The sequence below is a fragment of the Pteropus vampyrus genome, unplaced genomic scaffold (genome assembly GCF_000151845.1).
Source record: "Pteropus vampyrus isolate Shadow unplaced genomic scaffold, Pvam_2.0 Scaffold327, whole genome shotgun sequence".
In the NCBI taxonomy this organism is placed as follows: Eukaryota; Metazoa; Chordata; class Mammalia; order Chiroptera; family Pteropodidae; genus Pteropus; species Pteropus vampyrus.
This window is the reverse complement of record NW_011889108.1, coordinates 410,244-424,706: the sequence shown is the minus strand read 5'-3', so window position 1 is coordinate 424,706 and position 14,463 is coordinate 410,244. Positions and strand designations below refer to the sequence as shown.

General features: G+C 36.6%; 1 protein-coding gene across 1 annotated transcript in view; it reads right to left on the bottom strand.

Annotated features, from left to right (window-relative positions):
- Positions 1–1,626: 1,626 nt before the first annotated feature.
- LOC105304082 (nesprin-2-like) overlaps positions 1,627–14,463 on the bottom strand; it is a 34,789-nt gene continuing 21,952 nt past the window's right edge. The window contains 7 exon segments of the mRNA XM_011378011.2: positions 1,627–1,797; positions 2,525–2,683; positions 4,719–4,751; positions 4,753–4,875; positions 10,636–10,761; positions 13,306–13,353; positions 13,356–13,502. Coding sequence (XP_011376313.2) covers positions 1,627–1,797; positions 2,525–2,683; positions 4,719–4,751; positions 4,753–4,875; positions 10,636–10,761; positions 13,306–13,353; positions 13,356–13,502 — 807 coding nt within the window.

Here is a 14,463-nt window from a genome sequence, read left to right as displayed (position 1 = left end):
AGTCTCTTATGGACAGCTTATGGTTGTATCAGTTATTTGTGCATTCTTTTAATCTCTGCATTTTATTCAAAGAGTTTAGAGTCATTTACATTTAAAGTAGTTATTTTTAAGGAAGGATTTACTTCTGCCATTTTGTGATTTGTTTTCTACATGTCATTTATTTATTTTGTTCATCCATTTCTATATGGCTACCTTCTTCTGTGTTTAATTGATCTTTTATACAATACTGTTTTTTTATTTCTTTTTCTGTATATTATTTAGTTATTTTCTTTATGCTTGCTTTGGGGATTATAATTCACATCTTAAACTAATAATCTATGAATTGATACCAACTTAGTGCCAATGATATCCAAAAACTCCGTTCCCATACAACGTCACCTTGACTCCTTTATGTTATTTTCATAAATTACATCTTTATATAGTGTGCCCAATAATACAAATTTATAATTATTGTTTTATGTATTTGTCTTTTAAATCATATAGAAAAAGTTACAAATCAAAAACACAATAATACTGGCTTTTATGTTTACTTATGTACTTACATTTACCAGTGATCTTTATTTCTTCATGCTGCTTTGAGTTACTGTTTAGTGTCCTCAAACCACCTGGCTTTACAACTGCTCAGATGTCTGCTTCCATCAATGTAATTGGCTCACCTTACTTCCTGTCTGTAATTCTCATAGCACTTAGCCTGGTGCCTTGCTGAGTGAATCGGGTTCACTTATGGTTCACAGTAAACAATGAGGTGAAGGAAATGCCTAACTATTCAGGGTATTTTATTTTCATTATTCCCAATGCTTCATTCATCTTGTATATTCCACATATGTATGTTCAAAACATAAAAGACTTGCTTGGCCAGTGGAAACAAAGGTGCACGAGTGGTCTCAAAGCTTAGTGACTGTTTTTGGTATGCCAGGTTGTAATTAAAAATAAAAACAAACACTTAGGTTGGGGTCTGTCTTTCGAGAGACAATTTGAAAACAGAAAATATTTAAAAGGTTTCAGTGGCATCATCATCATCATTTTGATTAATAAAATGATTAGTCTTGTTTCTGATAAGGCTGCACTAGAGAATATAGCTTTGATGTGGAGCCACAGCTGTGCCTCTTCAGTCCACACCTTAGTAAGAGATGCCTACTGGGCACTTGGCATGAACCACATACATGGAGAATATCTGCCTCAAGTGTGCCAAGCCCCTGCGGTAGGGGCAGTGGTAACCTCCAGATCAGCATCTAGAAATCAGGCCTGTGCCCTGGTCTATTCGTATTTGCCACACACAAGCAGGAAAAGGCAAACATGATTTCAGCTGGGAGACACGCAAGTCCTAAAGTAGAGTTAGAATTACTAAAACCTCCTCAAGGATTAAGTTTCTAACTCTCATTTAAAACTAATCTAATTCATGTGAAATTTTAAACTAAAGAGAAAAAAATATTAAAGTGGGATATACTAAAACACAATCTTTCCATATTGTTGAAAAAAGAATTTCCACTTTTCTTAACCAAATTTTGCCTTTATCTAAGTCTATAAAACGACTGGATTACCTTAAAGAAAGAGATTGGGTTCCGTTTCTAGATCTGTGGAGTAATCACTGTACCTACTGAGCAGGAATCGTTTTCAGGCCATTTCTTACCTTGATCCAATGACATCAAAAAGATGCTGCCAGTGATCGTTAATTTCGTTGAGCTTGTCATCGATCTCAGCTGCTCTTGTCTTGCTGCTGGCCTTGATCAACTGGTCACCCATCTGCTTTAATTGTAAGTCATTTTCACTGAACAAGTTTATTTCTTCCATGCAGTCCTGGCAAAGGCGCCAAAACGCAAAGCTTCAATTACTACCAAAATTCATTTCTTTGCCAGGCACAAATATACCGTTGCCTCTTGAAACTTTAAAAATGAAAAAATTTCTCACACTTGTTAATACAAGTCTTCAGTGTGTAGCTGACTAGTCAGCGCCCACTTGGCACATGTGTAATACAGAAGGAAGCAGTTACTTTCTTGATTCGACAGCCTTGTTTTTCCTCTCACAGGTTTCTTCTAATCTAAGCTACTTGAGAGTTGAGGACAACTGAGTATAATTAATTAGCCTAACATCAGTAAGAGTTTTTCTGAAGTTTAACTGAGTGGCAAGAATGTTCTTTCTACTTTCCCCGTGGGGACTAGTGACGTTTGCCAAGGGCAGCTCCCTAACAAAGACACCTGGAGAAGCCATAACTCACCTGGGATGTGAACTGATGCTTAAGGAGATGCTGACCCCTTCTCTGGTCAGACTTCCAGAGAGAAAGTAACCCCTCTCAGCACACAGCACCATGCCCACCTAGAATGACCCCACACCTTCCATCTCTCTAGAATCCTCACTTACCAGCTCTTCTCTGAGAAGAGACAGAAAGAGTGAGAAAGTTCCTTCAAATTTCTAAAATGTTGTTGGAAACACACCTATAACATTATGCCGCTCTGAGCCCGGGCCTGAGGAGGGCATTGGATTCCGCGGTAGATGTAACTGTACCCATGGGGGTATTCCTGCTTACCTTCTGTAACTTCTCAATCATTTCTTCAATACTAATATCTGCTGTCTGCAGAACTTTGTTTTCCATCTGCACCAGCCACACACACAACTCCTTATTTTTTTCATTGAACACAATCCATGAATTGAGTCTGTCTTAAATCTCCTGTTTGTGTACAGACACCTGGAAACAAAAATGCATTTGGCAGCTGAGAACAGGCAGGAAGGAAAGCATTTCCCTTCCCCTCCCCCCATCAAAAGGACTATGAATTTCATTCATTTTAATCAGTAGCCCTATAGACTGAAAGTACTACGTTTTTGCCTCTTAAACTCCTAAGGTTTAACATCAACGGAAGTTTCTTACTCCTTTGATAAATGTCATAAAAAGCAACAAAATAAAGATTGTTCCTGAATTGTAACTGACCAAAAAGATCCAGTTTTATCCAATATCATCAGGTATATTAAAAATTAGAAACAGGAAAGGTTAAATGAATATATTAAGCATCGCCCAAATTTCTTCTGTTCCTTGTTCTTAATATACATTTACTAACTGCTTGCTACATGCTAATTTATAACTTTATGACCCAAATCCTTTCCCTTTTAAAAACCGATCATCTTTATAGCTACTTAAGGCCAACATCCTGCCTATTTAATTTAAAATCTATATTACAGATCACAGTATAAACCTAACATTTCTAAGCAAATGGACCACAAAAATCAAAATCATTTAAATATTCTAGTGTTGTAGTTCAGAACAAAAAAAGTAAAATAAGATTAAAAAAATGCACATCACTCATCAATTCACCTTCCCATCATGTACTATAGCTCTGGATAGAAATCATGGCAATGGGACCAAATAATGATCTGCAGCAAGCAGGATGACCCCAAAATACACAGTGCTCCATTATGCATAAACAACTCCTAAGCTGACATTGGCGAAGGGTCTTCCTCCTTAAAGGGTTCAAATCTGATACGTCAATAAATATAAAGAATGCAGATCTGACTTTCTAAATGTACGAAAGTCCTCTCAGGTCTTAAAAATCTTTAGACTCTTAAAGTTAAAAGGGATAGCTAAGAGTTCTTTTGGCAAAAGTTTTAATACCTCACTTTACCGATGGTGAGACAAAGGTTTAGTTCCCAGAGATTTTCCTGTTATGTACAAAAAAACCCTCTGCTCTTCTCAGACTGAGGAGAAAATGTCTAATGTAGGGACACCCACCCAACCAAATGTGCTAAGAAGGTGAAAAGAACGATACCCCCCCTCCAAACAAGTTTTGTCTTTCTGTTCCTCAGGGCATCTCAGCTTCAAAAAATCCTGGCCTTTTGCACAGAGTCATTTTCATAATGGTAATAATAATCGAGAACATCTGGGCACCAGTCTTTGCTGCTTAACTTTTAGGATACTTTTCACATTTTCTATTATATAAAAATTGAATGAAAATTTATAAAGGACATTCAAAAGTAGAGTACATTGCGAATACTAAAACCCAGAAGGAAGAATGTTTTTACTTTATTAAAATGCATTCGAAAAGTGTCTGAATTCCAACTCTTAATACATCTATTCTTAATTCACAAAAATTAGATTAAGGAATTTATTTTTCTTAGAATTCTTAAAACAAAGATCTATTAGCACTCTTTAATTCCACCCCGATCTTATCACAAACACTTCCTGTAGAATACCCTGATCACAGTGAGCTGCTGAGATACTAAATGTAGCAGTTAATCAGTTCTAAAAGAACAGCTACTTGAAATATATATTGGGTTGCAAGTCGATGCAGAGTTTTCGGATAAAGTGCCCCCGTGCAGGCATAAGTACGACTCCTGCTGTCTGTGGGGCACCAAAGAGATGCTGCCGAGATTCTGCTCTGGACAAGATCTCTGCAAGTCCTGATTCTAATATTCTGATTAGTACTCGACACCTACACAAGACAGAGAGCAGAGCCCACACAACTGTTCACAATTGCAATCCCTCCTTCCCTAGATGATTTTTTAAAAAGCTCATTAAAAATGTGCAAAGTCCCAGCACTGCGTGCTGGAGAAACAAAGGGTCAAATCTGCTAAATCATGTTGCTGCTGTCTAAAGGCACAGCAGCCGGCCTGGGCTCCAACTGAAAAGGGCCTCCGGTTCAGTGAAATTAAGCTCTTTTCTACTTTGTCTGGCCTTTGGAGACATTTCAATAAACTCCACAACAGCCATGCCCTGCAGTTAACTGACTTACTCTTAAGCAGAGGTCCTCCCATTGTCTGTGCAAATGCTCTTATTTGCTCCTTCAAAACCATCACGTCCTCCACAAGAATGTGCTGAGCTAAGTAGGTCTTCATAGTGTGAAGTTCTTTGACGTTCTGAGTCCAGTTACCCAAAGACTTATCTAGTTCCTGCGTTTAAACACAAGAAGGGGAAGTGAAAAAAACTCAAACCTTTAACTCAAGCTGCTGTTGTTTCCAAACCTGTAGGCTAATCCTTTGATTGGACTCTGGGGGAGGGGAGGCCAGGAAAGGGGGTGGAATTTTCTGAATGAGAAACGGCCCAGGGTGAGCGTCTGCAGTTGTGGTTGGCCAGTTCTTCGCCATCTTTTTCTCAAAAAGAAAACTCTTTTCTACCTTCATTTTCATTTCCTCAGGTAGTTCAGTTTTTTATATAATTCCATTTTAAAGTCCTGTAGATATTTATTTGGAGGAAAGCAACAATCACACACATACACAATTCTGAAACTCTGTTACAGAAATGTATAAAGTGTGACTTCTCATTTTTAAAAACACCTAGGAAATGCATTGTTGCTACTGTGGCAATCATATAATAACAGCTTCCGTTCAAAGGGAAATATTTTGGTTAACTTTCAAAAAACAAGTTAAATATAATGAAAGAAAAAATAAATTGTTCCCTAATAATTGGCAGAGATTAGCAGACAATTTCCTTTGGCCCTGAATACATTTACTTTTTAAAATGAAGTGTCTGTCAAATTTAAACTTTTTTAATTCTTAGAACTTAATCATGAAAGTTACTTTTACAACAGGGGAGGTAAAAGGAAAAAGCCAGAATACTCAGGAGTCATCTGGATTTTTACTTTGCTCACAACTCATACTTCGGCACATTTGAAGGGTCTCCATTCACACATATCTATTGGAATCTGAAAGAAGAGACTATTTCATTTACATCAGAAATAAAACTGAGCAGTGGTAACAATAAAACTGTGTTAATTCTGATTGATTTTCAGAGTTCTAAAAGCTACAGTTGCAAGATTTCATAACTTGCTGACAAAAATTTACATTTAATAACTCAGTCTAGAGAATTCTTTTTTAAGGTTGCAGGGAAATTAAGAAATAATATCTTTATCAGAAATCCCCACTTTAAGTTTTTGTTACCTTGTTTTGGCCTTATGATTCTAGTAAAGTGGATGACTGCGGATTCTGGTGTGGAACACTTAATTAGGTACATAATATAAAGGCGGTCACTCATAAGTGGAGGTATACCACTCACTGACTGAAAACTAGAGGAGACCCAAAGACAACAGCTTCATATAATGTTTCTCTGCTCAGTGATGCTGACTCAGATGCCTGCCCAGTAGGGAGGCATGTTTAAGTTATCCACAGCCAAGTTTAAATCAATTTGGTTTGGAAATTTTGTTTCCTCCTATAACTGAAAGGATAATTAACAGGTATAAAACTTTTGGATATAGGCATTTTTATGATTCTTAACCAATATTACCAAAATGTGTCCTCAAAAGAATGACTCCACGTACCTTTTGGTGTTGAGTTTCATGTATTTTGGAGGCAAATATGTGTAATTATTCCTAGCTATTATTTAAATTTGTATTTAATTACTAGTCTGAAATACTACTCACTCCTTTACCCTGAAGCAACCACAAATATATTTAGTTAATTCCTACTGACATTTTTAGTTCTCAGAAACAAAGGTAATTCCTCAGATAAGGCTTCTCTGAGTCACTGGACGAGGTTGAGACTCCTGTTTTATGCTCTCTTCATCCCCTGTCCTTTTACCCTCTAACACTCACCATGCTTACAATAATTCTCACACATTCCTATGCACATAGTGGGACTCTGGTTAACAGGTGTCTCTCCATAGCTTAGACTGTCAGCTTCATACTGGCCAGGGCCATGACAACCTTGCTCACAAATGCAGTGCTCAGCACCTACCACAATGCCTTGTGTAATGTAAATCCTCAGATATCAAAACACATGCTTGAAAGGCATTGTCTTAAGAGCTTTAAAGTATTCATAGATATTTAGTGTAAAAAGCAAGGAATCGAACAATATATAGAGCAAAGTCTACTGTGGAAGTTTATTATAGTTGATGCTCATTATTTGTACCATTTCGAAAATCATGCTTCTGTCATTAAAATACTCCAGATTCGCTACCAAACTAATTGCAAGAGAAAACACATCAGACAAGTTTCCCTTTGTTAATGTAACCAGCTAAACTGTCTATATTGCAATTTTTTTAATATAATACATAATGTAAAACAAAGTTTTTTGGCTACATAAAGTGGTGCATTGCACAGGCCTTGGCTGGACTCTCTAATACAGGATGACGGCATTAAAGCCTTTGCCTGTGGACTTAACTACCAGCGATTTGTCAAGTCTTTTTCTTTACACTACCATTGGGGTAAAAGAGGATCAAAAAAGAATGTGTATACATATAAATATTGACTTGTACGTGCACAGAATCTCTTTGAAAGAACATACAAAAAACTGGTAACACTGATCGCTTCTGTGGAAAGAAAGTGATGGGAGAAAAAATTTTCATGTACAGTAGACCCCGCTTACATGCGGGGAATATGGTCCAAGACCCCCCAGTGGATGCCTGAAACAGCGGATAGTACCTAACCCTATATATACTGTATTTTCCTACAAATATCTATGATAAAGTTTAATTAATAAATTAGGCACAATAAGAGATTAACAATAACGAATAGAACAATTACAATAATACACTGTAATAAACGTCACATCAGTGTGATCTCTCTCTCTCAAAATATCTAGAATTTCTGAACTGCAGCTGACTGTAACTGAAACCATGGAAAACAAAACTGTCGGTGGGGGGTTGGGGAACTCCTGTGTACTTTTTGTACCTTCTGAATTTTGAATCATGTGATATTACTTATTCAAAAATTATTTTTAAAATAAAACTTTCCCAAGGACTCAATCGTTTAACAAGTTTTATGAACAGATGTCCACCTATAGCAAATTTCACAATAGTGAAAAGTTAATATATAAAATATATAAAGAAATCAGAGAGAGAGACAGAAAGGGGATGGAAGGGGATGGAGGGGGAGCGTGAGCGTGAGCGCACACGAGAGACAGAAGTTATTCCACAGAGCAACTTGGCTGTATCTGGAATGTAATTTTCCAAGGAGGAAAGTAAAGCTCAGACTGGTCAAGCGGCTAGTGTATCTCCCCCAAGTGATTCAGGAATGATAAACACTGCCCTAGACAGGCTTCAGATTACCTGGGATCTTTTGGAATATGGTCATAGGTTGAATGAACTCCATGTGGTTGGCCTCTCTCCCTGATCCTTTCCACTGAGATAGAATACTGAGGCTATGGAAGCTGAAAGGATCTCACTGGAAACTAAGAAGTGTGACATGTGGGAAAAATTATGCCTTCTTATGAGTTTACAGGGTGCATTCTGCACTGGTTTCTAGACTTTATGGAGGGAAATTCTTATGTGTCAACTGAGAGAGTGACTCCACATCCACTCATTTGATATTGAATTGTAGATCTAAACCTGAAGATGTAGAGATGATAAAAACTTTGAAAATTAAGGATAAGGAGGAATCTTCTTAACTAATAAAGACATCACCAGCAAATAAACTTAATGGCGAAATGTCTGAATCATTCTCTTTAAAAGCAGGAACAACACGAAGGAGCCAACCATCAGTGCTTCTACTCAGCATTGTTTTGGGAGTACTGACCAGTGTTGAAAGAATAGAAAAAATTATAATTAAAAGGAAGAAACAAAAAAGGAGTCATTTTTCACAAATGGTGATTGTCTATCATACAGACACCCAAAAGAATACAAAAATTATTGAAATTAACAAAGGTTTAGCAAGATGGCTGAATATGATATCAATACATAAAAATAAGTCACATTTCTAGGCACCAGTAATAAAAAGAAAATATAATTTAAAAAGGTAGTATACTCAATAGCTTCAAAAATAATACACCAAGCAACAAATCTAACAAAATATGCACAATACAATATAAAGAAAATTATAAAATATTGAACATGACTAAAAGGGAAAAAATGCCATATTCAGGAATAGGAGTTCTCATTGTCAAAGAGATGTTAATTTTTACCAAATCAATCTATAAATTCAATACTATTCCATTAAAACTCTTATTAAGATATTTCATAGTTTGACAAACTGCTTCTAAAAGTTGTGGGAGATCAAAGACTCAAGAACATCCACACTAATGTGGGAAAACAAGGTATGGATTCATATCACACCTGAAATGAAGATGTTATAAAAGATGAAACAAGTAGGCCACTAGAACAGAGTAGAGAACCAAGAAACAAATCATATACGTGAATGTGGAAACTTGACATTTGACCTTGGTCTATTCAATAAACAGGTATAAGGACAACTGATTAGCCATATGAATAAAAAATTAGACCTTTATTCTCAAAATGTATGCAAAAATCAGGTCTTCAATGAATAAAGATGGAAAGAGTAAAACTTGAAACCTGAAGAAGAAAATATAGGAGGGTATATTTATGACTCTAATTATAGAGATTTCCCAAAGGAAATAGAAAACACAAATCATAATTGAAGATATTGATAAATTCATCTACATTAAAATAACAAAAAATCATTTGTTCAGCTAACGACACCAAAAAAAAAAAGTAGAAAAACAAGCTCTTGGATGGGAGAATACATTTGCAATGTCTATGCTCAACAGAGTTGAAGTATTTAAAAAAATAAGCAGCTACTTCAAATCAATAAGATAAAGACAAACAGCTAACAGAAAAATGAGTAAAGGATATAAACGGGCAATTCATAGAAAGGCAAATCTGAAGGGGCAATAAACATGAAAAAAATGTTCAACTTACTAGTAATAAAACTACAAAGAGATACCATCTCACATCTATCAGACTACCAAAAGTTTTTTAAAAATTGGATAATACCAAGTGACTGGAGAAGAAAATTATATTGATATAATGTGTACAATACAGCAGTGAGAATGAATGAGCTATAGGTAACACAGATGATTCAAAATCATAACGAGGGAGAAAAGTTGCATCGTATGTGTTCTATAGTATGGTATTATTTATGTAAAATTTAAAAACAAAAATTATACTTTATTATAGTTGAGATGTATACTTTATTATACATTGAGAACTATGTACATATGTAGTAAAATGATAAAGAAATGCACAAGAATGATAAAAGACCAAATTCAGGGTTGTGGATACTTGTGGGAAGGGAAAGAAGGTGAGAAATCATACAGAACACTTTAACTGTTTATGTTTTATTTTTTGGCTGGGTGATGGTTTCGTGGCAATCTGTCATATCATTTGTTATGTTAGAAATATTGTGCATATTAGAAATTTTTACACGAAATAAAAAGATGCAGGGAGGAAGATATTATTTTCCAGCACAGCTTTGTCTACAAAGGCCTAAAATAGCCAGGAATTTTTGCTAGTGTGATATTAATTAGGCAGAATGTAGTTTGGAAGGTTTTATAAAAGTGCTATAATTGAGCAAAAAAACCAACCTACCAGCCTCTGAAAAATAAATTCTTTAGTCATACTTTCCTCTCATTTCAAAGACAAGGTCATCTGATAAGGGAATAGCATTCGATGTAATCTCAGAGGCCACATCTTATATTACAGAGGACAATCAGATAGAAAGAGGACCTGAAGCAGAAAACCGCCGAGATTCCAAGAAGTGAATTTCTGCAAAAGTCTCTCATTTTCACACATGGATCTCAAAAAGCATGGATTCTAATTCCTTTGGAGACCAGGATGCTTTGTTAGATAGAAGACAGGGAAAATGTTTTTCAAATGAACATGAAAACTTGGTTTCAACACAGAAACTGAAAGGTAAACAAACACTTCAACTTCTCAGAAAACAGCTAAGTGATTATCTTGATCACAACCTCAGCTTTCAATACCTTAATCAGCTCTTTTTCTTTATGGAGGTCCTCATGAAGTTCTGGAAGAGGATCTTCACTTTGTGCTTTTAAAACGTGCAGCCTGCTCTTCAACTCTTTCATTTTCTTTTCACACTGGTCCCATGTCTATTTGAAAACAGTATTAAAATTGGTAAGTACTTTGCTTCTTAAGAATGGATTGTAGAAACAGAATAACTCATTTAATCCATGTAATTGCTCTACTAAATGTGCTTTTTGTAACATGGAAACCCAGTTCCTGTCTTGATCAAACCATGATCTAAAAGAGCAGATGAGACACCAATTTGGTTCGATGCCTCTTTGCAGCTCTACAATGCGGCTCATTTCAACCATGGTGTTGGTTGGTTTTGCTTTGAAATACAGTTAACTCTTGAATAATGCAGGGTGGTGGAGGTGGTTATGGGTACCAACCCCCATGGAGTTGAAAATTCCCATATAACTTAAGTCTACCCTCCACATGTAGAGATTCCCAACTGCAGATCGAAAATACTGTTTTAGACCTGCAGTTGGTTAAATCCGCAGATGCACAACCCTAGGTTGCAGAGGGCCTACTTTATTGAAAAAAAGAATCCGCATTTAAGTGGCCAGCACAATTCAAACCCATGTTGCTCAAAGGTCAACTGCATTTCTTCCTCCCTCCCCATATCCCTAACCTATATAATCTTATTTCTATTTTAATTTTCAAAAAGTTCACGTTTAAAAGGCTACTATAAGGATTAATCTTTAGCATTTACAGTCTTGGGCATGCAGTAGCACCAGAAAGCTAAAGCACTCAGCCACTTTTCTTGTCTTCTTTTCTAATGTCATTCCTCTGTTTCTTTCTTTCCCTTTCTAGACATAGTTTGGCTTTTGCGACCCTGTCACAGTCAAGCTTCACTTGGTCTCCATTTCTCACTACTGCTCTGCCAGCCACCTTCTGCTTAGAACACTACAGTTTATAAAGTGTTTTTAATTCACTGTCTTATTGTAATTGTAATAACCTTAGGAGGGAGGGCAAGTATTATTATTATTACGTTTAAAATGTGAAAACTGAGGTTGAAAGAAAACTGACTGGTCAAGGATATAAGGTTAGAAGCGACATAGTCAAGAGGTGACGAAGGCTGCAGGCCAGTGCCATTTTTTTGCACTATATGTTTCCCTTTAACCTTTTACATTGCCGAGCAAATAAGATGCCTGCATCTTCAAATGCAGGATGTTTACAATTGATTTATTAGAATAAATTTCTACTCCTGAGGTAACCAAATATGGATAAACATAAAATCAAACAATATTCTATTCTTCAGGACAAATGATACCTAAACATACTTGGGCTGGCCCAATTTTATGGCAACACCTCACATAAGTGGAGGCCACCTGTCCAGCCATAAACTCTCTTTAACACAACCAAGAAGGAGACAAAGAGAGAAACAAAACTGTGAGTCCTTATCTCCCCCACCAAACCGTTAACTGCACTTACCATCATGCTTTACAAACACAGCAGGTGCTCAACAAATGTTTGCTAGTTAATGAATGTCATATAGTCTGCATACCAAAGAAAAATCAGATACTTTATTCGCAGGAGAGATGCTCAGAACCTAACTCAGCACATATTTATTCTTTATTCAGAAAAACATCTATGACAAGCTTGGTTATCTGGTTTAGACACACAATCATTTAGAGAGGAGAGCAGGCTGTAAGAAGTAGGTATGCTCAGAGAAACAAAAAGAATAGACAGCTTCATATTAAATAGAAAAACCATAAAAACCACATAAGACTTCAAAGAGCATAGCAGTGTAGGGGCTAAACTCAAAGCACCTCAGAGTCCTTGAGAACTTGATATTTCAGCATAACAAAGCAATGACTTTCCTAATAATTCAAAACAAAATATTTCAGTTCTTATAGATAGAATCATAAATTATCTGGGAAAATAACTTATATGGAATGTCAGAAGCCAGCCAACCAAGTCAAACCAGGTACCTGAATGGGGGAGCGGGGACTGAGAAAAAAGAGAAGACAGACAGGGTGCAGGAGGGAGAACAGATCTCACAACTGTCTCTCCGAGTTTATTTCTTATGCTTCTTTTTATACATAATCTGTTTTGTGTATCCCAAAATAACATAAGATCTAGGTACAATTTTCGACACTCCCTTTGACACTCCCTTCGACACTCCCTTCGACACTCCCTTCGACTATTCTTAATCTTCTTGCTGGAATTCCACAGAACCAGCCTTTTTCTTTTTTATGCAAGCAGGCCTCCCGAGATAATCCATGCACTCTTTTGAATTTGGGGAGCATTAGCTCCCTACAATGGAAAAGTGCATTCTCTTTTATTACCAGAAAGATAAAGTATCATTGTGGTTATTTTCATATACTATACCCCAAAATAGAGTACATATGGAACCTTAACTCTACTGAACTCAAATAAGTTTCCTGTTTCATAAAAGTAAATACAAAAATAGAACCTCAAGTGTTTATATACTTAATATTAAGCTTTTTCAATGCTATTATTATTCTACATTAAATAACTGGTATGATTCATGGATTAGGACTTAAGGTCCTTTGGGAAACTCAAAATCACCCTAAAATCATTCCCATTGTCACATAGCAAACAAAAATTCTATGCACTGCATTCAAATGCAGTATCATGAATGGACAAGTAAATGGTGTGTTTACCTCTATGACGCTCTGGAAGTGTTTAATCATCTCTCCCACTTGGAGCTTTTTGTGTCCTTCCAGTTGTCCTGAAGTTGACGGATTCTCTTGTCAATAGACTCTTTGCTTTCCAGGTTAGTTGTGTTCAGTAACTTTTCCCCAATGTCTAAGGTTAGTGCATAGGTGGTTTGCCATCTCTGAAAATGAATTTCTTTATTCTAAAAAATGAAATAAAATAAAAATTATTTGCTTAAGCCATTTCAAATTTATCAAAAGACTTGCTCCTCCTCTAGTCTTCCTTGACTTGGTCAATAGCATACTACTATTCACCAAGATGCTCAAGAAAGAAACCTAGAGTCATCCTGATTTAGATTTTTATTTACCTGCTACATTCAAATCATCAGTGTCATGTAAATGCTATCTATGAACATATCCTTCTTTATCTTTACTGTGATCACCTTTCTCTTATCCATCATAACAACTGTCTAAGACTACTGAAATAGCTCTGCTGGTTTTGGCAGACGGTATTTTTCACAAAATGGCCAGAGCAATATTCCCAGTCCCACATGCTATTCCAGAACCTATTCACTCTCCATCAAGTGGTGGTGCCTCTGACCCCTCCTCTTGACCTTATGTGGACATATGTGATGGCCTTGATTAACAGAAGATGGAAATGACATATGTGACTTCCAGGGCTAGGTCTAAAAGGCAGTATAGCTTCTTCCTGGATCTCTTTTTCTTGGGACATGTGCCTTTGAAGCCATGAGCTGCCACATAAGAAGTCTGGCTACCAGAAGCCTCCATGTGAAGTGACTACAGGGAACGAAGCCCAGGAGCCCCAGCTGTTCCAGTTCCTAGCTGTCTGAGTCTTTCTAGCTTAAAAGTGCAAGACATGAGAGAGAGCGAGCCTTCAGATGAGTTCAGCCCCCAGTCACCATCTGACTGGAACTGCCTGAGACCTTAAGCAAAAACCACCTAGCTGTCAATCCCCAGAACTGTGAGAGACAATAATCAACGATGATTGTTATAAAGCAATAAATATGCTAGGGATTTCTGCTCTCTTTTTGCTCCCCTATAATCCATCCTGCTCTGAGCAGCCAGAGGATCTTTAAAAAATACAAATAGATTCCTGCTGCTCCCTCTTCCAAGTGAAACTCTTCCAAGGCCTCCTATTACATC